Source organism: Stegastes partitus, unplaced genomic scaffold (genome assembly GCF_000690725.1).
Source record: "Stegastes partitus isolate 25-593 unplaced genomic scaffold, Stegastes_partitus-1.0.2 Scaffold157, whole genome shotgun sequence".
NCBI classification, from domain to species: Eukaryota; Metazoa; Chordata; class Actinopteri; family Pomacentridae; genus Stegastes; species Stegastes partitus.
Genome location: NW_007577888.1, coordinates 248,274 through 271,933, shown reverse-complemented (window position 1 = coordinate 271,933; position 23,660 = coordinate 248,274). Strand labels below are relative to the sequence as shown.

At 41.7% G+C, this 23,660-nt stretch overlaps 2 protein-coding genes across 2 annotated transcripts in view; both read left to right on the top strand.

Moving 5' to 3' along the window:
- The first annotated feature begins 148 nt into the window (after positions 1-148).
- Positions 149-12,255, top strand: si:ch73-40i7.5 (amyloid beta A4 precursor protein-binding family A member 3). Its single transcript, XM_008279372.1, has 11 exons — positions 149-408; positions 1,503-2,624; positions 3,959-3,989; positions 4,094-4,239; positions 4,529-4,615; positions 7,222-7,401; positions 8,228-8,407; positions 9,743-9,955; positions 10,867-10,986; positions 11,255-11,395; positions 11,546-12,255. Exons 2-11 carry the CDS (start codon positions 1,614-1,616, stop codon positions 11,615-11,617), a joined length of 2,181 nt encoding a protein of 726 aa, XP_008277594.1. The 5' UTR covers positions 149-408; positions 1,503-1,613; the 3' UTR covers positions 11,618-12,255.
- A 512-nt stretch (positions 12,256-12,767) lies between these two features.
- Positions 12,768-23,660, top strand: part of abca7 (ATP-binding cassette, sub-family A (ABC1), member 7) — a 31,860-nt gene continuing 20,967 nt past the window's right edge. Inside the window, exons 1-14 of the mRNA XM_008279370.1 lie at positions 12,768-12,861; positions 14,196-14,294; positions 14,583-14,676; positions 15,450-15,591; positions 16,505-16,629; positions 18,135-18,253; positions 18,646-18,843; positions 19,011-19,103; positions 19,454-19,691; positions 19,966-20,105; positions 20,559-20,675; positions 20,796-20,993; positions 21,358-21,563; positions 22,528-22,704. Of these exons, the coding sequence (XP_008277592.1) occupies positions 14,229-14,294; positions 14,583-14,676; positions 15,450-15,591; positions 16,505-16,629; positions 18,135-18,253; positions 18,646-18,843; positions 19,011-19,103; positions 19,454-19,691; positions 19,966-20,105; positions 20,559-20,675; positions 20,796-20,993; positions 21,358-21,563; positions 22,528-22,704 (1,913 nt within the window). The 5' untranslated portion in view covers positions 12,768-12,861; positions 14,196-14,228. The remainder of the gene's footprint in view (positions 12,862-14,195; positions 14,295-14,582; positions 14,677-15,449; positions 15,592-16,504; positions 16,630-18,134; positions 18,254-18,645; positions 18,844-19,010; positions 19,104-19,453; positions 19,692-19,965; positions 20,106-20,558; positions 20,676-20,795; positions 20,994-21,357; positions 21,564-22,527; positions 22,705-23,660) is intronic.

The window sequence follows — 23,660 nt, the reverse complement described above, 5'->3', positions numbered from 1 at the left end:
AGGGGAATTGCTTTAAGTAGTTTATGGTTCAGTCATGTGAACAGCCGTGTAGGAAGACGTAAAGAAGAGAAAGAAGGAACCGAGAAACTTCTGCTGATTTAGGGAAGCTACGGGAGCACTTGAACGCAGCACAACTACACAGGCAGCCAATAAATAAAAGCTGTCAGTCGACAGCGGCAGCAGCAGCAATGTGTGGAAAAGTCTGCTTTTTCATTCTGAGTGGTTTTAACCACCGGAGTATGTGAAATTAAAACGTTCAACCGTGCTGCTGTTGTTAGTATGACGAATAAAACTAAAGCAAAGTTTTGGAAAAGGTTCAAATTCCAAACCACGTCAACTCATCTGTCGTGGCAGCCGCAGGAGTCTCTGTCTGGACACAAAGAAACGGAGGAAGATTTAAACCAGCAGGTAGGAGCTCCTCTTATGGCCCCTTAAACTTCGCGGTTTTCAATCACCTGTTTCACCCCCATGTCTGCTTAATGCGCCTGCTGCGGTTTCAATTAGCACTAGCTAGCTCAGTCGTTAGCTTCAAGCTGCGTTTGTTGCTAACTTTAGTTAGCCAAACTCAGCTGTCTGGATTTACAGGGTGAAGCTTGCGGCTTTTTCAGGGTTTCCTCTTTTGGCTGAACGTTCATTTTCTCTGCTGCCAACCCAAAAAAGTGTAATCACCTCCTCCGAGTGTCCTTGTAGTTTTGTAGGGAGAGTGATGTCCCACTTCCAGTTTCCATTTAGATTTCGTCTATTTGAGGTTACCAGATTGTTTAAAGTCCTGCAGCTGTAATAACATCCAGTTAAGTTACTATTATCCGATATAACGGTTCAGTCTTCACCCTGTCGAAGGTACTGAATAGATCCACGCTTAAAGCTCATCAGTAAAATGCACCCTTCATGTCTGGTTCTGTGGCTTTTTACGCAGTTAATTCACATGTTAGTGCACTCAATGAAGCGATATGAACAAATACTAAAACAGAAATTTCTTTAAACTTTGTGCTACCTGGTGGTTCATTTATTTGCCGAATTTTTCTAAAGGACCCAAATGGAAAGGCTTAAGAATCTTCAGCCTTTTTGCTGACAGTACTATTTCAGGACAAGGACGATATTTCTAAATTTAACATTTTTTGAATGAAGTATGGTGTGTTTTTCTTAACTGCATTTGAACAGAATTACCTTTCCCCTTTGCTTTGCTTTCCATGTTTGAATGTGTGTTAATACAAGTGTAATTGGAGCTGCATAAATGTATTTCTTTGGTAAAATCATGTAAAGTGTGGTGTTTTTAAATCTGTCTATTTGATGTTTGCACACATGTCACTGTGCATGCTGTTGATGTACTTTGAGCTTTCGGCTGCTTTCTCTATCTTGATGTTCAGGAGACAAGAGGGTGAAAGATTGTTCTTGAGATAGTGCTTCGTTTGACTGATGCAGCCACACATGGTGTTAGTCTTTTGCTCTGCTGGGATCAATAATAATAATAATAATGTGCTGTTTGATATATTTAATTACAGGGTCATTCAGGTCCTTGGACATCCTGTGATTCCTGATACTTCTGCTGTATCGACCACAGCAAGGACTCAGCACAGTTATGCCAGCTTTCCTCTGACAGGCTTTCTCACAAGATGGACTCAGACTGCTGCCCTGTTGATCAGCCAGCCTCTGCACCCACAGCGCCCACACTGTCTGACTCAGTCCCTGTTAATGGAGTCTCTGAAGTCAGCAGTCTGACAGCAACGGCTCCTCCAGGTTCAGAGGCAGAGGATCTGGAGACCTACAACCTGATCGAGCCTCCTCCGTTGGACTGGAGGTCGGACTCCTCCAGTGAGGCGGGTTCAGCAGATGATCTGGACGACTCCAGCCTGCCCCCCTCGGCCGACAGTCTGGACAAGGCAAGTGTAGGTGAGTCAGTTTTGTCACCTCTGGACGTGAGAGACGTTTTAACTCCACTCGACGTGAAACAGCAAGAGCTCGTGGCGAATATTGCAGAGCCAGTGCAAGATGTTGAGGTGGATTTGGAAGAAGAGGATGAGGCAGTTGAGGAGGAGGAGGAGGTAGAGGTGAGGGCTGAAGGCTTGGAGGGTGTAGAGGACGACCAGGAGGAGGTGACATTTAGGGAGGCTGAGGATAATATCAGTGAGGGGTTCGAGGTCGCAAACACAAGATCAACTGATGAAGACCACAGCCGCATCCACACCCTGCTCAGCCAGCTCCAGCTAATGGGGGAAGAGCCTCATCCCAGTCACCAGACGCCACCTCACTGTCACTATCCCGGCCTGTCCGAGCTGGAAGCATGCGCTCCTTCCCTGTTAACAGACGACAGTACTGAAACCACGGGGCTGCTGTTCTCTGAAAGCCACCAGAGAGACCTGCTGGGACTGCTGCAGTGCACAGAGATCAGCGCTACACCCCGTCCCGCCCGCCTCGCCCACAGAGGGGAGGTAGACGCCGTGGTGTCAGTCTCCTACAGCCAGGAGGACACTCAGAGGTTCTGGGGTCACTACGGGAACCATCAACAGCAGCGACACAGGGAGGACTCCCTCAACTCCCTGCCCGACGATGAGTATCCTGAGCCGGTGTGGATGAAGCTGGGGGAGGAGCCTCCGGAGAGAGAAGCTGCTGCAGAGAGCGAGCAGGTCGGTGCTTTTCTACGGTCAGCTAAAACACAGATTACTTAATAAAGCTGCAGTGATTAATCAGTTAGTTGTAAACTTTTACATTAAATATAAACAATTTTGATTATATTGGTTTTGTGTATTTTTCAAAGACAAAAAGGTCAAAATTCTCTAATTCTGTCTTTTGAAAATTGAATATTTTCTGTTTTATTTATTGCTATATGACAATAAACTGAATATCTTTGGTTTGTGGATAAAACGAGACATTTAAAGATGCCATCTTGGACTTTTGGAAACACTCTTCACATTGTTTTTACCATTTCTGACATTTCATAGAGAAAATAACTATTTGAATAATCAAGAAAATAATCAATAGTTTAATCACCAACGAAAAAATAATCAGCAGTCACAGGCCTAGTCGTAAATATTAAAATATTTTTATAAATCATTTTCTTTACAAAAGACCCCCATACCTGATGTAACACAGTTACAGCTTTAGACCATTCAGAGCGATGTATGCTGGGATGTTGTGGCAAAACCAGCTTTAAGACAAAAAATACAGTTAAATAATAGGAAATTAATTATACCTTTACCTTCTGGCATGTTAAAATATGACCAATGCAAGCTGTAACTTTTGCTACAACAAGTTAATTAATCCAATATTTGCTCCTTATTGTTTCGTCAGTTAGTTATGAAATCTGCATAACATCAAAAGTAGTCAAAATGCTCATCACTTGTTACCAGAGCCTTCCTAAGAGGCTGCAAGGTGGCTCGGTGGTTAGCACCGTTGCCTCGCAGCAAGAAGGTCGCCGGTTCGCGACCCCCGGTGGGGACACCATGATCTTTCTGCGTGTTCTCTCCGTGCAGCATGGGTTCTCTCTGGGTTCTCCAGCTTCCTCCCACAGTCCAGAAACATGTTGAGGCTAATTGGTGATTCTAAATTGTCCGTAGGTGTGAATGTGAGTGTGCTTGGTTGTCTGTCTCTAAGTGCAGCCCTGTGATAGACTGGTTACCTGTCCAGGTGTCCCTGCCTTCACACTGAGTCAGCTGGGATAGACTCCAGCCCCCCATGACCCTAGTGAGGATTAAGCGGTGTATAGATGATGGATGGATGAACTTCCTAAGAAAGTCGACGTAGCATTCTTTTTGTATTTGTGAAGCTACAACCAGCAAATGAAAACAGCCTCCTTTGTTATTTTAACCAGCGTTGATTAAAGTTATTGCACAGTCAGGATTGTCTTCTACATGTCTGTGGATCGACTATCCAGTTAGTTAGTGAATTAGAAGTACTCCCTAACCCTTCACATGCATTTGAACCTCGACTTAAGTTTATTCATTTTTGTCTGTCATTGTAGAGTGCTGATGACCAACCTTCATATAAAAATGGTGAGTAACTTCTGTGTGCTTCTTGTTTCACCAAACAGTGATCTGTCAAATACCTCACTGATGGCCCAAAGAATACTTACATGTTGTTGTGTGTTGCTTTGTAGTGCCTGGTCCTTGTGACCCTGAGGACCTGTTAGATGGAGTGATATTTGGTGCCAAGTATCTGGGCTCCACTCAGATCAAATCAGAGAGGAACCCATCGACTAACGCTCGCATGGCCCAGGCTCAGGAGGCTGTGGACCGAATAAAGGTGAATTTAAAAACAAAAAAGAAAAAAGAACATGCTTTGAAACAGGAGCACGGCGTCCCTGCATAACAGCCTTTACTGTGACATGAATGAAACCTGTTGTGCTGCAGTGCTTGTGTTTGTTTCTTACAGAACATAGCCATATTGAAATCCAGATTCTGCTCTAATGACAACAGTAGCTGACCAATAGAATACAAATACACATGTCTTGTACTTATCTCAGTACTGCAACTATAACAAAGACCAGTGTTGTTAGAGGACTGCGTTTGACTTTGTTTTTTGTTTCTTTTAGGCTCCAGAGGGAGAATCTCAGCCAATGACAGAAGTGGATTTATTCATCTCCACTCAGCGAATCAAAGTGCTCACTGCTGACACACAGGTACTGTAAGCTCTGTCCTGAGTTACTCACTTTTATACCTACATTACTCCTCACTTGTGACACTTGTGCCAGGGATCACTGGCGCTCAAAATACATTAGTGATATATATATTAATACTGCATAGCAATAGCAGTGCTGCTATGTAATGTTACCATGTACAGATGTGTTCCTGTCTCCGACAAGAACTGATGATCAGCGGGATCTCGGTAGACTTCTGGATGTTGGATGAAGTGTGAATTGAGACGTGGATGGTTTCGTATTTCAAATCTTCACGTTTTAGAAACCTTGATCGAAAACACATAGGATGTTTAATAGGGTCTCTGAGTAGGTTACATGTGTTGTAAAGTAGAGCTGCACAATACGTCATGTCAGCATCAACATCGCCATATGGGCAGTAGTCACATGCAATGCAACTTGCCCCATTTAGGACTTCTTGCATAAACAGAGGTTGTTGTTTTGTTTTATTATATTATATATTTTTTTTTTATTTCATTCACAAGACACAGAGTTTGTTGACATGTAAACTTCACATGTGAGTAGCAAAGTGAGCGAGTAAAACTAAGGAAACACTGAAAAGGAAGGTTTGGCTTCAAAAAGAAACACGCATCAGTTGTATGGAAATAAGCAAAGCACAAGGCAACACAGCGAATTCGTTTGACTATTTAAAGCGGCACCACATAGCTTTGTACGACGAGTACAAAACCACATCTAAACAACATCTATAGAAAAACAAACTATTTTGGATGCATTTGGTGAGGTTATGAGAAGGGTTCCAAAAGACTTCTTTCAACTTTTTAAAAAAAGATTTGCTATTTTCTATGCAGATTCACACCCCTACGAAGTCCCCATGATCCTTCTAGAATAATTAATTCTTTCCTAATACAGATAAATATGTCATCTGGTGAATATTCCTACATATTTTCATACTGCAATATGTGTCGTAGAAAAGCACAGCTTTGCAGTTTAACAGTATCATGCTGCTGTGAAGCCACTGTGTGATTAGAAGAGACTCTTCTTCTGGTGTTTCCAGTATTTATTTTTCTTGATTAAGTTTCCCTCCCACTCTCTCAGCATGAACACCAGATAAATGTGTGAAACCTCATTCGATTCAGGGTTAGACTTATTGTGTAATGAGAAACCTTTTATTTTACAAGGAAGCATTGCGTTTCTAAACGTTCACCTTCAAGTTGAGCTCTCAGAGCAGTGAAGCCTTAATATAGAACTGGGTGGTGATTTAATACGAGGCCTCTGCAGTAATAGTAGAGTCTATTTTCTTCCACTATGTGGTTGAATTGTCAGGAGATTCTAAGTGGGTCATCCGCTGTCACGTCTTCTCTTTGAACGGCTGATTGCTTCTCACTGAAACAAGCATGTAAAGATAAATACTCTTTTATTTTTTAACATTCCTGTTGACAAATAATTTTCTTCAATTTTGAGCCACATAGTTTTTTTTTCTCTATCTGGTTTCTGAGGTTTCATCTACTTTAAAGGGATCCTTTCACTTCTGTCTACTAATGATTTTTTGTCATAAAATTTTGTTACAATTGTATTTTTTTTAGTTCAAAGATTCTCTGTCTTGTTCCATTAAAGTTCACATCTTAGATTCAGTAGTCAGCTTCTTTACAGCAACACTTTAATCACATGGAAGTTCACTAAACCTTTTTTTATGATGTTAATGTATGTGTATGAATTTCCTATTCAACCTGGCTCGTGAGATCAGTGCTCCAGGATGTTTTGGTCAAAGTCGTTTGCAGTTTTGAATGAAATCTTACATGTCAGAGCTCTCATTTGCCCGAGGTGTTGGTCAGAGGTTTGAACCAATATGTTCATTTGCTACAAACCGTCTTTCATGTTGGGATGCTCCCGGCAAGAAGAATGATCTTCATGAACTGGAAAGAGCACAAACCCTCCTGCTTTGTTTTAAGACACTGGTTGGAGGACTCGGTTGATTTGTTAAACACGAGGGGAACACATGTATCAGTCTTTGATAAAGGCCTGAATTGAAGCACATCATGCATCTCATACTTTTTGGTTTTATTGTAATAATCAGAATCAGAAAGGTTTTATTGCCCAGTAGGTTTTCACATACAGTGAATGTGACTTCCTGCATGACAGGACACAGTAACATACAGATTTTAAAAAGTGCTGCCAGTCAGTAGGTAGTGAGTTTCATTAAACAAATAGGAAGCAGAGTTACAAGTCAAATTAGCAGTAAGTGTAATCACAATTTATAAATCACAAGAAGTGCTTTCAGTGTGCAGGAATGTGCAAATGAATCACCTGAAAATGTGCAAGGTTACAACGCATGTAGTGCAACAACTTGAAATGTGCAAGAGGATAATAATGATCCTATTTAAATTCATTAATTCTTCAGTATGAATCTCTCCAGGATTTAGGTTTTAAATGTTCACTGCTTGAAAGTTCAGTGCCAGACAGTAATAAGCTCACTGACAAAAATAAAGAAGGTGTGGCGCTGCTCATTGTGTTCACTTGATTACCCGTCTGTCTCCAGCAAGTTTCAAGTCTCTGCAGGTTACAAACCAGAGCTTCCTCTCTTCTCTCTGTTTCTAATAGTATTAACCCCCTCGTGTCCTGTTTCCACTCAGGAAGCCATGATGGATCACGCTCTGCAGATGATCTCCTACATCGCCGACATTGGCAAAATCGTGGTCCTGATGGCACGAAGAAAGCGCAAAGGGCAAGAAGATGACCCAGCCACTTCCTCTTCATCCTCTGGGCCTCAGAAGAAGTGCTTAATGATCTGCCATGTCTTCTCCTCTGAGGATGTGAGTCAGTCTCCAGTTGTTGTATCATGGTCACAAACTGGAGAAAAGTTGAGATCCTTTTTTCTTGTCAACTCTCTGCTGTGATTTGATTTCCTGCTGTTTTTTTTTTTTGGTCATTTTCATACAATATAATGTAAACAGGCTGAGGATCCCAGACAATATGAGGCTGCCTCTTGCAGCACACAATGTTGCATTTCACATCAAATGTGCTGTTTTCTGCGGGACAACAGTTTTAGCCTCAGCTTGGCCTGGTTTCCTTCCCCCAGACAGCCAGTGAGTTCTCCTGAATGTAGAAGTGCTCTGGCTGTTGTCCCAGTTTTCCAAAGTTGGCAACACTGAATAGGAAGAAAAAGAGCTTCTTTTAGTAACTAATTAGCTGTGGGATACTGAAGGCCATAAGGCCTCTGCTTCTGCTGACCGTGTTTTCCAATCAAACTCTTTCATGTGATATTAAAACTTTTGTTTAGAATACGTTTCAGAAAATTATATGAAATTTGGTTTACAATAGGCAGGGAGGAGTAAATGAAACTAATTGATGAAACCGTAAAATATAAGTTTTATCAGACAGTGAGGAGCTAGTTTTGACTTGCTCTAGTTTTCTATTTTTGTTTTATTTTTTTTGTTGTTTCTGTTTTGTTGGTGCTTTACTTTCAGGGTGTGACATTCGTCTTTAGTTTTTTGCAAATGAATTAATTTGCTTTGATATGTTAACATGAACATGGAGGGCAAAACAAGTGTAGGAAGAAAATGTATTCAACAGGTATTCTTGTTGGACGTGAGTGTAACAACAATGTTGAACCCTGAGGCCTCCTTCTCCGTTTCCCAGGCTCAGGTCATAGCCCAGGCTATCGGGCAGGCGTTCGGAGTGGCTTACCAGCAGTTCCTCCAGGCCAACGGCATCAAGGCCAGCGATCTGAGGCCGGGCGAGTACAGTGAATACCTGGAAAGTCAGGAGCTCTACAACGGAGATCTGGCCCACTTCTCTGACTCGCAGAACCTCCGAGATGTAAGTGGAGTGATTGTGTCTCCATGTCTTCACACAAAATATAGCCGTCCTGCAATCTTTGGGGATATGTGGGAGGATGGTTTCTTATTCACACAAAATCTGTGACACAATGGTGGCAGGTGTAGCAAAAGTGAATGCAGAAGTTCTTTGACACCTTAAATTAACCACAGATATATAGACATACAGACAAATCACAAATTAAAGGAAAACCTGAGCCCTTGACCCTCCTGAGAGGGGATCTAGTGACTCTGTTATGCTGTGGGGGGGGCAATGTGCAGACATACTTTCAGGCCAACAGTTCCCTGGAGAGTGAAAGGTCATTGCAAATCATTTTGTGTGACCTTTATCCTATGATGACACCTTTCTATCCTGATGGGAGTGGTCTGTTCCAGGATGACAATGCACCTATCCATAGGGGAATCCAGAGGAATATAAAAATGATTTTTAAAAAATTTGCGCATCACCATCATCAAAACACCAAATGAGCGACTATCTGTAGGGTCAAGGGCTCAGGTTTTACTTAAAAAAAAAACATGTTTATTAATCTTAGAATATTCACTGAATTAACTTAAAACCGTGTTTCAGCTTTTCTACAAATACATATTTAAAATCCATCTCGTACAATCCATTATGGAGCAGCATCTAGTCCTGAGGTGGGACAGAAGTAAAGCTAGGAGGTGTTTGTGAGAGATGAAGAGTGTCCAGCCCTGCTGTCCTCCAACTCACATTCCTGTTCCTGCAACACTTCAAACGTTTTTGTTTTTTGTTTTTTTAGAAAATCTAGAGTTTAAGTATCAAAAACTCACAGATGCAGCTGAGTTTGGAATGATAGTAGCTACAATTTCTATCAAACTCGACACACTTTTACTGCAAGTTTAATATCAAAATGTCCAAAATAAGCTTTTGAAACTTCTCCTGTGGCATAATCTGCTCCTGCACACCGTCCATCTGTCTGTTCAGTGTGTTCCTGCTCACAGTTTGCCTGCCTGAGTTCATCACCCTTTAAATAGAGCGTGAACTGAGTAGTGCATAATGTTCAAAAACATTCCCAACTCCTCTTAACTCCAAATCACACCAGGACCTAGAGCAGGAAAACCTCCACCTACAAGGCTGTAGTGTCCTGGCTGCTCTTTCAAGCCGTCCTCCAACGTGGTTAAAGGTTAAATTATATGTTCTGCGTCTGCAAAGGCCACCCAAAATTTGTGACCACTGCATGAAACACGTTGCTTACACAATATTCCAAGCACATATTAAACTAAATAATGATGCCTTTCTAGTGTGGATAATTGTAGTGAGATCACTAATTTACCAAATGTGTGTGTGTCTGTGGTTCAGGTCGCCATCACCAAGGCTCCTGGAGAGATCTTGGGACTGGCAGTCGTGGAGTCGGGCTGGGGCTCCATCCTGCCCACGGTGGTCGTGGCCAACCTCCTTCACGGAGGCCCGGCTGAGCGCTGCGGCGAGCTCAGCATCGGTGACCGCATCATGTCTGTCAATGGCACCAGCCTGGTGGGTCTGCCCATCACCACCTGCCAGAACATCATCCGGGTAAGAGGGGAACACAAGCAATAAACTTATAGTGCTGGAAATAACAAGAAGTTGTATTATTACATAAATATGATCACTATATGTCCAGTTAAGCTTGCTTTGTGACAGATGGTGTGCTGTCCTTAGGGTGCACTAGGTGGCACTGTGTTTCCACACAGCATTGATTTGACAGCGGATTCATGTGTTATGGGGTTTTCAGCACCAGTATTAGTATTCATCAACTTTACCGGTATAAAATGTGTGCAGACTGTCACTGTTTTAAACGTGATGCAGAGTTGGCAGAGCTTTTTTACTGCCTTTGTAAAGCACAGAAGTCCTCCTCTGAATATTACTGCTGTGAGGCATAAAAGGTGAGTTTTCTAGTGATGTGAACTAACTCTGTGGGAACTTTTTGTGAGATTTAATGTGACTTAGCTTGAATATTTAGGAATTTTCCCCTTTTTGCTTTCTAGAGTTTGCCTAAATGTATTTCTGTTTGATGGTTCAGCTGTTCACCAGATGCCTTTTATCCATTCCTTACTACTGTTCAATGAGATGTTTTGTCTTGTGTGAACCTATATGACCTACATCCTCTGTCTGCTGGGTTTTACCTCTTGTTATTACTCATATGTATGTGGAAACTATTAGGCTGAGTGTGTCGGTAATTTCACTGTAGAGCTCCTGAAGGGGATGAGAGAGAATGTTTCGCTTCTGTTATTCCACCTCTATGACTCAGCAAAACTGAAACAGCAACAGAAGATCATAAATGTTCAGTTACGTCAATAAACTAATTAGCAAAGGAAAAATGTATCATGTCAGCGCTCAGTAAGCTTCAACTCCTCGAAGAACTAAAAACGCATGAATCAAATGCTGCTATAATTGTGGATTGACTGTCCTCGCTTGTTGTTTTTTGTTTTTCTTTTTCAACTCAGGACCTGAAAAGCCAAAAGTATGTGAAGCTCAGCATAGTCCACTGCCCTCCAGTCACCATGGCGATTATCAGGAGACCAGAACCTAAGTTTCAGCTGGGCTTCAGCGTGGAGGACGGCATCGTACGTCAATTTTCATATCACATGAACCATTAACTCCTCTGTGACCAATAGTAGAAGATGACAGTGATTTTTAGTAGTCACCTTTCTGGTAGGATGAACTTTATTAATGTGTTTAGATACCAGAGCCCAGTGCACTCTGTTAACTTCCTCTTGGATAATAAAGATCATTTTTTATTTAACTCAGAAATCTGACGGAACTAAACCTAAAGCACGTACCAAGTCCCTTGTTGTGAAACGAAAACACTGAGTTTCTCTCTTTTTGTTGCAGATCTGCAGTTTGATGCGAGGTGGTATAGCGGAGAGAGGAGGAATCCGTGTCGGGCATCGTATCATTGAAATCAACGGGCAGAGTGTGGTTGCAACGCCACATGACAAGATCATCCAGATCCTGACAAATGCTGTCGGAGAGGTGAGAGGCAACAATATGTGTTACATACACAGTTAAATATCGTTTACTCACAAATACAGTATTCTGTTTTTCACTCAAAGTTTGTTTTACATTTTTGTATGCCCTTGCAACATATTCCCAGAGTTTAAAATCTGATTTCTCTCTCGACAGATTCACTTGAAGACGATGCCAGCCTCAACGTATCGACTGCTAACAGGACAAGAGCAGCCAGTGTTTCTTTGAGCACCTCCTGCTTCACAAGGACAAACATACTGCACAGTGTTAAAGCTACAGAAGCTTTTGCCAAACTCAGAAAATATTATGCAATTGATCACACAGCGTATTCTAAGCTGTTGTCACACCACTGAATACCATAAACTTAGACTAGCTCTATATTTTTAAGATGTAAAGTGCGTTTGAATATGAAAGCGTAATTTAAAATGACAGGGATAGATGATAGTTCTCCATTTATATTTATCAGATATTTAACTGTTCAGGTAGTAGCTGAGATGCTATAATGTAAAAGCGCAATATTTTTTGACTTCACTAACTTACATAGTGGTGAATAGCATCATGTATCCTCCAGTTCATGAGTCTTCCAGCCTGGTGTGCCTGAGCTAAACATGCTTGGAGGAGGAGCCGTTTTAAATCAGGACAAAGGGTCTGTGTATTTCATACGTATCTACAAGTGTCTGCCACAAGCGAAGAGAAGGTTATTTACTACAGTGCTCTGGTTCATTCGCACATGCTCCACTGACTGTGCCTGACATGACGTAGATATCATGCACAATTCAAGGTAACTGCCTTATTTGATAGAGAGATGCTTATATTTTTAAGAATTTGCTGTTTTGGATGTTCATTAAACAAATCTGTAAGATGTCTTCTTGCTGTTATTTATTTAGAGCTAGTGGTTGCTATAAATTTCCGATGCATTTTTTTGTACTATTGGCTTTATATACATATATATATAAAATTAAATACTTGAAAATAAATCGCATGCTTATACACTGCTGACCTGAGATAGCAAATATGCAACATGTACTGAAAAACTGTATAAATTGTTAAGTTGTTTTTGGAATACTAATGTAGTGAATGCAGATATAATGTAATTCATATTAGAGCTTTCGTTTGTATGAGCTATAAGTATAATATATAATGGTGCGCTGCTTGTACTAATAAATAGTGTTGCTACTTGAATATAAGCATACATTTGTTATTATCTAAGGCACTAAGCGTGTCAGTTCCCTGTCAGCGCCTGGCCAATGAACACTTCCTCCGTTACGAAAACATTGACGGCAGCCAATCAGATTCCTAACCGGCTTCCGCGACTCCGCCCCCTGCCATGCACTACGGCCAATCAGCGTTGCATGTGGGCGGGACTTTCTCCAGCTAACACCTGCCGTTACAAACATTGGAGCGTCAATGTCAAGCTACCGGCCGCTGCTGTGTCCGAAGAGGAGTTTTAAAAGCACTTCTATTACAGCAAGGTAATCATTAACAGCAGTTGTAGAGTTAGTGAGTCTGTACGTTGACGTGTAGTTTACGTAGTGAGTCCTCGTAAGCGATAACAGCATCCCTGTGCAGGATGCTAAGGAAAGCAAGCTAACCTCACATTACAATCTGGGTTTCCTTCTTAGTTTGCTGTCAACAGCTCATTATTTTCACAAGCAGAGGCGTGCTGTGAAGCAAACAGGAAGTGTAGTGTCTAAAATAGCATTTCATTTTACTGTCCGTTTGTTTTCACAAGTTGCCTCCTAAAAATTAATGTCGAAATTCCCTTTTTTTGTTCAAGCAACGCAAAGTTGAACCTCACTTGAAGTGCGCAGTTTGTATGGGCTGAGACGGTGAATCATTACATGAGCATTACCTGACAAATACATCACACTGCTTCAACCGCCTGCTAATGTTTTCCTGTTTCAGGCGAGACTCTGAGAGAGAGAGGAAGTAGACCTGAGGGAGGGTTCACATGTCAAATGTTTGTAAGCTTCAGTGGTCTCCAAAACTGAATCCTGACAGCTGCTGAGCCTTGACTGGCAAACATATGAATGCACGCATGAGTACACTGGAGCCTTTGGTCGATTTGCAAAGGAAATTAGTCTGGCACCAAACCCTGAGCCTCAGATTGTTTACTACCAACTACAAGAGACCGTATTCTGCAGGCTCTGGCAGAGCAAAAGTGAACGTCTCAGAGTGAAACAGGTAAGCTGTTTGGATCAGGAGGATTTCAGGATAAAGCAGGGGATTGTCTGTCTTGAGCAGATCACAGCAGGCACAAAAGACAACCTTTACTCATTACACACACACACAAAAAGAGCCTGTTTGGTCTCACTCGTACAGGAGGTTTATCTTTCTCCAGCATATGTCGTCAAAGGGAAGGGAATGAAGTAGAAAAGTTTAGGACAGGTGTTTTCTATGTGGATTAAGCTCAAAAGTCCTCAGTCGCTGATTTGTCCTCTGCAGAGTAAAGGTCAGGGTCAATTTCTCATCACTGATACTAATGATTCTTATTCATAGTCAGCATTAAGAATTTTACAAACAGCTCAAATTAATGTAAAAAGAAAAGAGTTGCCTAGACGTACCAGATCATACTTGTTCTCATCTTGTTGGATGATCACACAAACAGTCCTTGTATATATTTGATAAGTGCTGTAATAGAGCAGCAGACAAAGCGGTGAGGAAACAGTGAGACACAGGGAATGATGAAATGCGATAAATATCTCCAGCTGTCATCCTGCACAGCTTGGCAACAAGGGTGCGTTTGCTGAACTTGTCTTTTTTTTTTTTTTTCTCACCACATCTTGAGTTTTTTTTTTTTTTCCAGGATCGCATCATGGCCAGGTAGCTACGGGGAGCGATGGGGATTTTCAGACAGCTCTACCTCTTGCTCTGGAAGAACATCACATACCGCAGAAGAAACAAGGTGACCACATTTTGACTCGCAAGAAAGAAAAAAAGAATGCGAAGTTGATTCTGTATGGAAACGTGTAAAACGTGACGCGGCTGAGACACTAAATAAGAAGCATCATTTTACAACTGCATAGTTCAACTTATTATGTTGCTCTAATAACTCCAGCATGAGAAGCTTTATGGAAAAAAAAAAAACAAATAATTTGTGTCCATTGCAGACTGTAGTCCTGATCACTAGTCAGTTAAGGCCACTGATTATTTAATGCACCATTAACAGCTTCCAAGTTCTCCTTTTGTGCAGATCCAGCTGATCATTGAGCTCCTCTGGCCGCTCTTCCTCTTCGTCATCCTCATCTCTGTTCGTCATTCACATCCTCCTTACAAACAGAGCCAATGTGAGTGTTATTATGCAATGTGTGTCTTTTCACACACACACACACACACACACACACACACACACGCTTACAGGTCTGAAGAATGGCCTTTTGCCAACCCCCTAAAGAGGATTAACTCACTGACAGTGATTCCTGGTTCATGCACGCACATTTGCTTTCCTTACCTTCGTGACCTTCATTCAGAGGTCCTGCATTTGCATAAGGTGATATAACTTTACCTGGTAAGACACGAAAACACAACATGCTGTGAGCCAGTTAGCCGGTGCCCTACATGTTCTGTACTTTAGAAAGCTACGTCTTGGTAACTTTGTCTTTGCAGAAGATGTAAACTTTCTAAAGACAGCAACATATTGGGATACTTTGCAGATTACCAACTTTAATTACTGAATGCTAACAGAGGGATTTGTATTTACTTTATATGTATGGTGTTATATGAAGAAACACTTCTTGTGGATTTAATATATATGTTTTCAGACATTTTGTACATTAAGGCAGAGAGGAATATTCTTCATCTCTCCTGTTTTTGTCTTCTTTAGGTCAGTCTTGCTTGTAAAGTCAGATAACATCAGACTGAGGAGAAAAAAAAAACAAAACCAAAAATACAGTAATTGTTCACATAATGGCAACCTAGATTATCCTGGAGTTTTTGTTCAATCGGGTGCCTGTAGACTATATTTGAGGTCACACACACACACACACACAGTATTTTCATTGTTTTGTATCTCAAGCTAATCTCCTGGTGCTAAACTCTTTCTCCTTCTTTTTGCTTGTAGGTCACTTTCCAAACAAAGCCTTGCCATCAGCCGGCACCTTGCCTTGGATTCAGGGCATTATCTGCAACATCAACAACCCTTGCTTCCACAGCCCGACAGCAGGGGAGACACCAGGACAGGCCGGCAACTTTGACAACTCCATGTAGGTAGACAGGCGGTAAAAACAGGGTCAGCTGTCCAGATTTTTGCTAAGTGGACACAGTATTCATTCTGATAAATAAACTGTTAGCCCGGGTGTATTTTAGAAATAAAAATGTTGTCAATCATTTTTAAGCATGTTTGACTTTTGTTGGTACTATTCAGGGTGCTGCCTAAAGGCATACTTTAGTGTTTAACTATTTTGTGACTAACTGAACAGATGAGACTAATTAATTTACAGCCTTTGTGCTAGATTGTGTAATTCTTCAATGTCGGAAGCCACTAAATGGAGAGACCCTGCCTGCCTGTGTACTTTGCATGGCTTTACATTAGCGTAACTTATTGGAATAGTTTGGGTTGTTGGAAAATCCCAACTTGCCAGGAGTTAAATCAGAAGGTGGATACCACTGTTATCTATGAAGCTACAGCTAGCGGCTTAGCTTAGCACAGAGACTGAAAATGCTGGAAACAGGTAGTACAGCTCAGTCTACCAGAACCTGTAAAGTTCAGCAATTACCAAATTGTATCTCATTAGTTGAATCTGCACAAATCCTAAAATGTAAAATAGTTTGTTTTTACTGGGACTTTTTCAGCAGGAACTTTCCCGTCTTTCTAGGCAGCAGTTGTTTTTATTTAACGCCACTCATTTAGTGATTTTATTCTTGTTTTTACTGAGTGATGATGAGGCTCTGAAAACTAATGTTTCTTGTTGTTACATATGTGAACAGAACAGAGATCATTGTATTTCAAAAGACAATAAATAATCCCCTTTCTCTAACTGACCCACATTACATTTGAATGCCGTACGTGATCTTCACAGAAGGTGTTGATTGTTTGAGTGGAAAGTAGGTTTAATATAATTTAACTGCATCTGTTTGTCCCAGTAAATATACCTCTTGTTTGTCTCTCTCCTCCAGACTGTCGCGTCTCTTTGTGGACGCCCAGACTGTTCTGTCCTACAGTGGAAACCGGAGCTTCTCTGGCTTTCAGGACCTGATGGAAAGTGTCCAGAATCTGGGAGAAAGAATCGGAGCCTGGCCAAGTAAAACAGCTTGTTTAAGTATTTTCTAGCATTAATCTACAGGAGTATGTTGTCAGTCTGACACAATGACACTTACACACACACAAGGGGAAGCTTTTTAAAGTGACACCTTATTCAGTTGAGAATGTTTTTCCAGATTTGAAACCATGGGGGAGCCTCAAGGTTTGATATATTTCTTGCAAATGATGAATGAGTCCAGTTACTGCGGCAGAAACAGACACAAAATGGATTTATAGATGAAGTCAAGGTATATCTTTAGGCTTGCTTTCTAAGAACAAGAATAAATAATGTAGATGAAGAAAGTCAATACAGCCCTTGATCCTGTCAGAATAGTTGTAGTGTGGTTTCAACAAAGTCGACGTGTGGTGGAGGACAGGAAGTCAAGATGATGCACAGTTTGATTCAGAAAATACAAAAAAAGACAGAAGTTTTAAAGAACAACATTCATACAAAGAAAGAAATGTCAAATATAACAGCAAGAGGTTCACAAAGTTCATCAAGAGAACATAGAAATACACACAAAAAACAGAAATACTGTAGATTTTTAATCCATTTCTGTTCCCAGACTTATCTGAGCAGGTCTGAGGCTTTACAGAAGCTCACAGTCGCTGTTCTGTATGAGCAGATGAATGTGTGTTCCTGCTGTTGTGAAAGTACCACAGTGTCTGTTCAGCTTCGCCCTGCTGTGGCAGGATTGAGTTACTCGACTGCCTTTGGCAAACAATTGAATGAATGAAGGCAGGTTTTCAATGTGTTGTTTTTTTCCTGCAACCAATCCCACAATAGCATCTGCTAGTTCTAGAAGTCCTGATGAACTTAATGTCCAGTTTTCTAAAACTATAGAAGAGTTTGCTTCCTAATTAGAGTAAATGTCATTTTAGTAAAGTAAGATTTGCAGTTTGGGAGGAAAAAATAACCTAAATGGTTTATTTACACCTCACAGGAGAAGAAAGACACAGTTTTTCTCAAACACCCAAAGATAAGAGAGAAAGAAAGCGACATTATGAAGCTTGTAGCTGTAACTGTGGTTAGTATAAATGATCAGTTTTCCATTTTTAATTAAGTTACACAAACCAGCTCTTCAGGAAGGACAGTCAGAGCCAGGAATAATGTAGTTATCAACTAGCTGAACTGAGTTTGTTGCCTCTAGAGCTGAGTGCAATTTAATCTTATCAGTTCTGATTGTAGCGGAGTGTTTGCACCAGAAGAAAACAGATTTAAAAACCAAATGATGGTGTGGTGCCGACCTAAAGCCTGAAGTTAGCCAGTCCAAGATGTTAAAGTGTGGAAAAAAATGTAAGAAGAAAATAGTTGATATTGTACATTACCTGAAAAACCAACAAATGAACAACTTAACGTTCAAGTTTATAAAGCGTGTGTTGTTGGTGTTCACAGTGCAAACAGTAACCTGCAGACAGCTTGTGTTTCTGATGCTCTGTTCTAGTTGTAAACAGTAATTCTAGTGTTGACCAGTGCAGTGCTTAACCTTGATGTTTCCAATGTAGATCTCCCAGTAAAACAATGCCTGAGGGCCAACGAGACATTTTCCAGCTTCCTCCTGACCAATGGCAGCCTGTCGTCTCCGGCTGTGGACCAGCTGCTGAACGCTCGTCTTAATTTACTGGTCAGTAACCGGCTTTAATGCTTGTTTATCAAACTCTACCAGAATCTGTTGTGCTGAACAATGAACCAGTAAAGAATTTGGGTTTTGTTGAATTGGTTAATCTGTTCTGGCCAGTGCAGCCTAAAATACCAAACCCTTTCTGCTTTAAATGAGACACTAAATAAATGGAATTTATTAGAATGAATAAGGGGCAACAAATACGATTTACAGTCTTGGCTCACAAATAACGGGGAAAGAGAATGAATTGCTCTGAACTGATTTTTCTGGCTCAGTAGAACTTAATTAGAATTCAGAAAAATTAGGAGCGAGCATTTTCCTTCCCTGTTAAAAATATGTAAACATTAGTAAAAATATGCGAAGTAATTGTGTGGCATCAAATTTGTCCCCTCCAGCCGACACTGACCGGAGCTCAGATGCAGATAAAGGACTTGGTGTGTAATGCGAGCATGCTGGGACAGATGCTGATAGTAGACGGAGGAGAAGGCGCCATGACCGATCTTCAGACTCAGCTGTGTGACCAACCGGCTGACGTCCTGCAGGAGGCTGAGCGCCTTTTTCTTTCTCAGCTCGACTTGACCAAGTTCGCCACAGTAGGTACCAGTTGGCATGGAAACCTGTGCTTTGTTCACAGTCCAAAAGTCACTGACTTTAGTTTTCTGCCCGTTTGCTGTGACTCTGAGTTGCTCGTGCTGCGTATGTATCTGATGAGCTGCTGCGAGTACCGTCAGTAAAACTGTCCGTCTGTCCTCCCTGTCAGAGAGAGCGTCTGATGGTCAACGCTGGAGACCTCAGGACCATCAGTCAAGCCGTCACCTCGGTTTCCCAGGAGCTAGCAGTGCTCATAGATGATGTAAGAAAACACAGACTTCCTCCTGTGTCTCCTCCTCAGTCTGTGTTTGGTTCAAATATTAGACATATTGGACATAATTGCTCAGAGGTGCTGCACATTTGGACTTTAATCAGTAAGTCACTGTGCACACATGAGGCCAACTGTGCAACTTCTAGTGGCGTTGTTCCTATTAACGTTACTGTTGCTGTGATTTTGCATTGTCTTATGTCTGTGCTTTAATGTTTTTCTTACTTCCTAATTGACTGCTATGCTTTTCCCCCCTCCTGTTTCCTTCCTTTATTTCTACCCTGCTGTGTTTCCTTCACTTTTCCTCCAAACCTTCTGCTCGTGCTTCTCTGTCCTCCCTTCAGTTCTCCTCCCTCTCCAGTTTTGCAGAGATGAGTGCAGCTCTTCGTCTTCTGTCTCCAGAAAATCGCACAGCGCTGCCCAGAGAAAGCTTCAGAGCTTTCACAAGGATCATGTGCGGTCACCCTGAGATTGGAGGAGAACGCATCCCATCGCTCAACTGGTATGAAGACAATGACATCAAGTCTTTCTTGGGCAAAAATGGCACTGAGGATTTGGACCTGGACCGCGACAACAACACGAGTAAGAGGCTGTGCACACCAGAGTTAGTGTGTGATTGTTTTTATGCCGGTATACAAATCTGGAAATCTGCTCAGATTGGGTTTGGCTTTTTCCTTGCTACCTTTTCAAATGATTTGGATATTGCACCTCACCATAAACAAAAAAAAACTATTTATGACAACACCAAAAACCAGCACCACACCCCTGAAGATTAAATCCCAGCTGGGTTATGCCATTCTGAGTGCACTGTTTCTATTAACATTTGTCCTGTTTGGTCGTCTTTTGCTCCTGGCAGCTCCGTTCTGTAAAAGTTTGATCCACGGTCTGGAGTCCAACCCTCTGTCGCGCATTGTGTGGCGAGGAATCAAACCCCTATTTATCGGAAAACTCCTCTACACTCCAGACAGTCCCGCAGTACGGCAAGTCATGAAAGAGGTACATCAAGCCGAAGCTCACAGACTCTCTTTGAGCACATGTTGTGTATGCGAAGATGTAATCAGACATGGAAGTCATATATCGTGCGAAAACCTGACTGACATCACCAACACGTCCTCTTGGTGTTTGCTGATAACTGATTTATTTGCTTGTGATGAAAACGGGGAAAAGTGGAAGACATGTTCATCTGCTGCCACTTTATGTTTTAAAAACGTGCCTCATTGCTACTGAAATCATGTCTTTGTGAAACCAGTAAATATCACTTGTGATAGTTTGTGATTCAGCAGCAAACATTTTCTCTGGTCCTCTTCTGCTCACTCATCTGGAGACAGTGTGCTCGTACTTAAAACCTGCCGTTTTAAATCTTAACGGGCTTGAAATTAAATGTTGAGTCTGTTGCGCTTGTTGTAAGACACGTCTGCTTCAGCTAACTTTAAATTGTGTCTGCTGAAGGTAAACAAGACTTTTGAGGACCTGCAGATCATCCAGGAGCTCAACGAAGCCTGGATGGAGGTGGGACCAAGAATCAAGAACTACATGGAGACCAGTGTGGAGATTCAGCTTCTGCAGGTCTGGATCAGCAGCTGCTCTCTCTCGACAGGAGGGATGAGCGCAGTGTGATGCATCTGATGCCTTCAGGCGTCTTGATTTACAACATAGTGCCTGTCTGTGTGTGTGTGTGTGAAATAGGATATGTTGAGGCGTCCAGAGATTGCAGTACTGGTCAACCTGCGTCTGGAAAACACGCCCTGGACGGCCTCACGGATCGCACGTTTCCTGTCCACCCCCTCACCAGACACTCCGAGGCAGCCTGGAGCTCCGCCTAACTGGCTGGACGTGTACAACGACCTCAGCCACACTATCACCACTCTTGCACAAGTCACTGAGGTTGGCCATGCTTGACTTTTTTTTTATTCTATGCTGTTCTCAAAACATATAAGAAAGTCAGAAGTTTCTACTTTCAAGTGCAACAGAATGGATTGTGTCTAGACAAAATCCCAAATACTTTCAAGACTAAGTGAATCTGTGCTTTTTACCTCGAGCATTCAATAGTATGAAATCCAAGTCTTGTTTTGTTTTGTGACAGCTGCTGTTGTAGTTTTACAAAGTAGAGAGGTGACAGAAGTGGATCATGGGATCTTAAGCTAAAATCAGTCTTCCTGAACCCTTACAGTTCTCCTGATTTAATTGCAGGCAGACTTCCTCATCATGTACTGTCTATATGTTGTACATTTTCTACCCTCTCCTGCAGTGTTTCTCCCTGAACAAGCTGGAGGGGCTGGAGACTGAGGGTCAGCTGATTGACAGAGCCCTGGAGCTGCTGGAGGACAGGCAGTACTGGGCAGGCGTGGTTTTCCTGCTGCCCAACTCTTCCTCGTCTGACCTGCCGCCCCACGTCACCTACAAGATCCGGATGGACATTGATGACGTGACCCGAACCAATAAGATCAAAGACAGGTGCTGAGGATGAAGCGAACATCCCTCTGAAAGCCTTCGTTTGCAGTAGTTATAGATCCTTCTATTGGAAACAGCTTTGATTCTATGTGACAGTGCGTTTATACATAGAGACATACAGCGTTAGGGCATTTTGGGGTAATTTAACAAATCGTATTCAATCTAGTCTCAAGAAATCATGAAAGCAATGAGGAAAGTTTAGCTTTAAGTACATACACGTTCTCCTGTGGGACTTGTTACTTTGAGGTGAAAAACAGAACTTTTGTCATGATTACGGTTTATTGGTGGCAAAAGGACGATCTGTTCCTCTGTTTATAAAATATATAATAGTGTTGATGACAAAACTACAGTGCAGGCGATGGCATAACAGCAATTTATTTGCAAAAATGATGATAATTATGTGGATGAATGGATGATTTTTTTTATGCACAAATGTGATATCAAACACAAAAAGACTAAATAAATTCCATTAGGCTAACATTACTTCAGTTTACCCATTATTGCAGCTATGCACTGTCGTGGCATTTCCTTTGTCCTCAAGGTGCTAAACATAGGATTCTAATGCAATGTAATACAAAAAACAGACTTTCATAACAAACATGAGGCTTTCATTACTGGGAATTGTAACCTGAATAAACAGAATTAGCTTAGAAAGCCTATTCTTTAGCTTGCGGTGGTTCTCTCTTTGTTCTTGGTACAATGGTTTTAAGGTGAAAGGGCTCTGGGTGGGGTTATAAAACATCCTGGGAATGTGTAACAGAATGACAGGCTATGCAGCACAGAGTCAAGAGCTGGCATTTTTAATAAGATGACATATATAAACTAATGATTTTAACACTTTCTGAGAAACCATTAATGTCATATCAAACGTCTCTATTTGAATTAAGTTTTCACTCAGTAGCAAAGAGATTCTGTTTTTCTCAAACATATTGTTTTCATTTTAAACAGTGTGCTGTTGTTCCTTCAGGTTCTGGGATCCTGGTCCAGCTGCTGACCCGTTCAGTGACATGCGCTACATCTGGGGGGGCTTCGTCTACATTCAGGACCTGGTGGAGAGAGCCGTGAGCCGCGTGCTGACGGGAGTCCAGCAGACGACCGGCATCTACATCCAGCAGATGCCCTACCCCTGTTATGTGGACGATGTGTGAGTGACACGCAACTAATGACTGTATGTTGTTGTCAACAAAGTACACAGCGAACAAACCAGTGTAGCCGCACTCTGAGCGACTTATGTAATCAGCTGAAGACGAGGTGAAGGTGTCACTCTTCATTACTCTCCACCTGACATGTTGGTCAGAACAAAACTGAGAGGCCTCTGTTTGACCTCTCGGACCTGTTCCTGTGGTTTTTGTTTGGGTGAGTGGGGTTGTGGGATCATTTTGTGGTCCTTGAAGGGAATCAGTGAGTCCCCATCAAAATGGAGAAAAGCTGAGGAGAAGTTGATTTTCACGATTTTACTTTTTGATTTGCAACCAGAGATTCACTGCTGGCATTGCTTGTGCTCTCTGCTGTTATCAGACATGGAGTAGGTCTGCCAGTTAGAAAGATTGGACATTTTATATAAAATACATTCAGTATTTAGCCACATTCATGTGTTTGTCATCCATATTTGTGTATTGTACAGGCGGAGAATAAACACACATATATGATTATAAATTGCTGTAAGGGCTGATTAGATTTATTTTTCCAACATTCAGTAAACTACCAGCTATACTACAACAGGGGGTTAGAACCTGAGTCTATTTTCACAGAAGATAAAATAAATCACTCATGGTAAAAGTCTTAAAATGTCCAGTTGTGGTTCGCTGCGATAGCTCAACTGGTTGAGTTCAGGGGCTATATTTTCCCGACGCAGAGGTCATGGGTTTGAGTCCCATCATGGCCATTTCCTGCAGGTCCTTCCCCCATCCCACTTTCCTGTCTCTCTCTCAACTTTCCTATCAAATGAAGGCAAAAAGACCCAAAAAAAATAGCTTAAAAAACAAGACAAAAAAAAAAAACGTCCCGTCACTAGTTCACACACAGGTAGTGGTAGTTGATCTGCAGAATGAACAGTCTGAATAAAAGAGACCAAAACTAAACATGGATAATTCCCCAGTA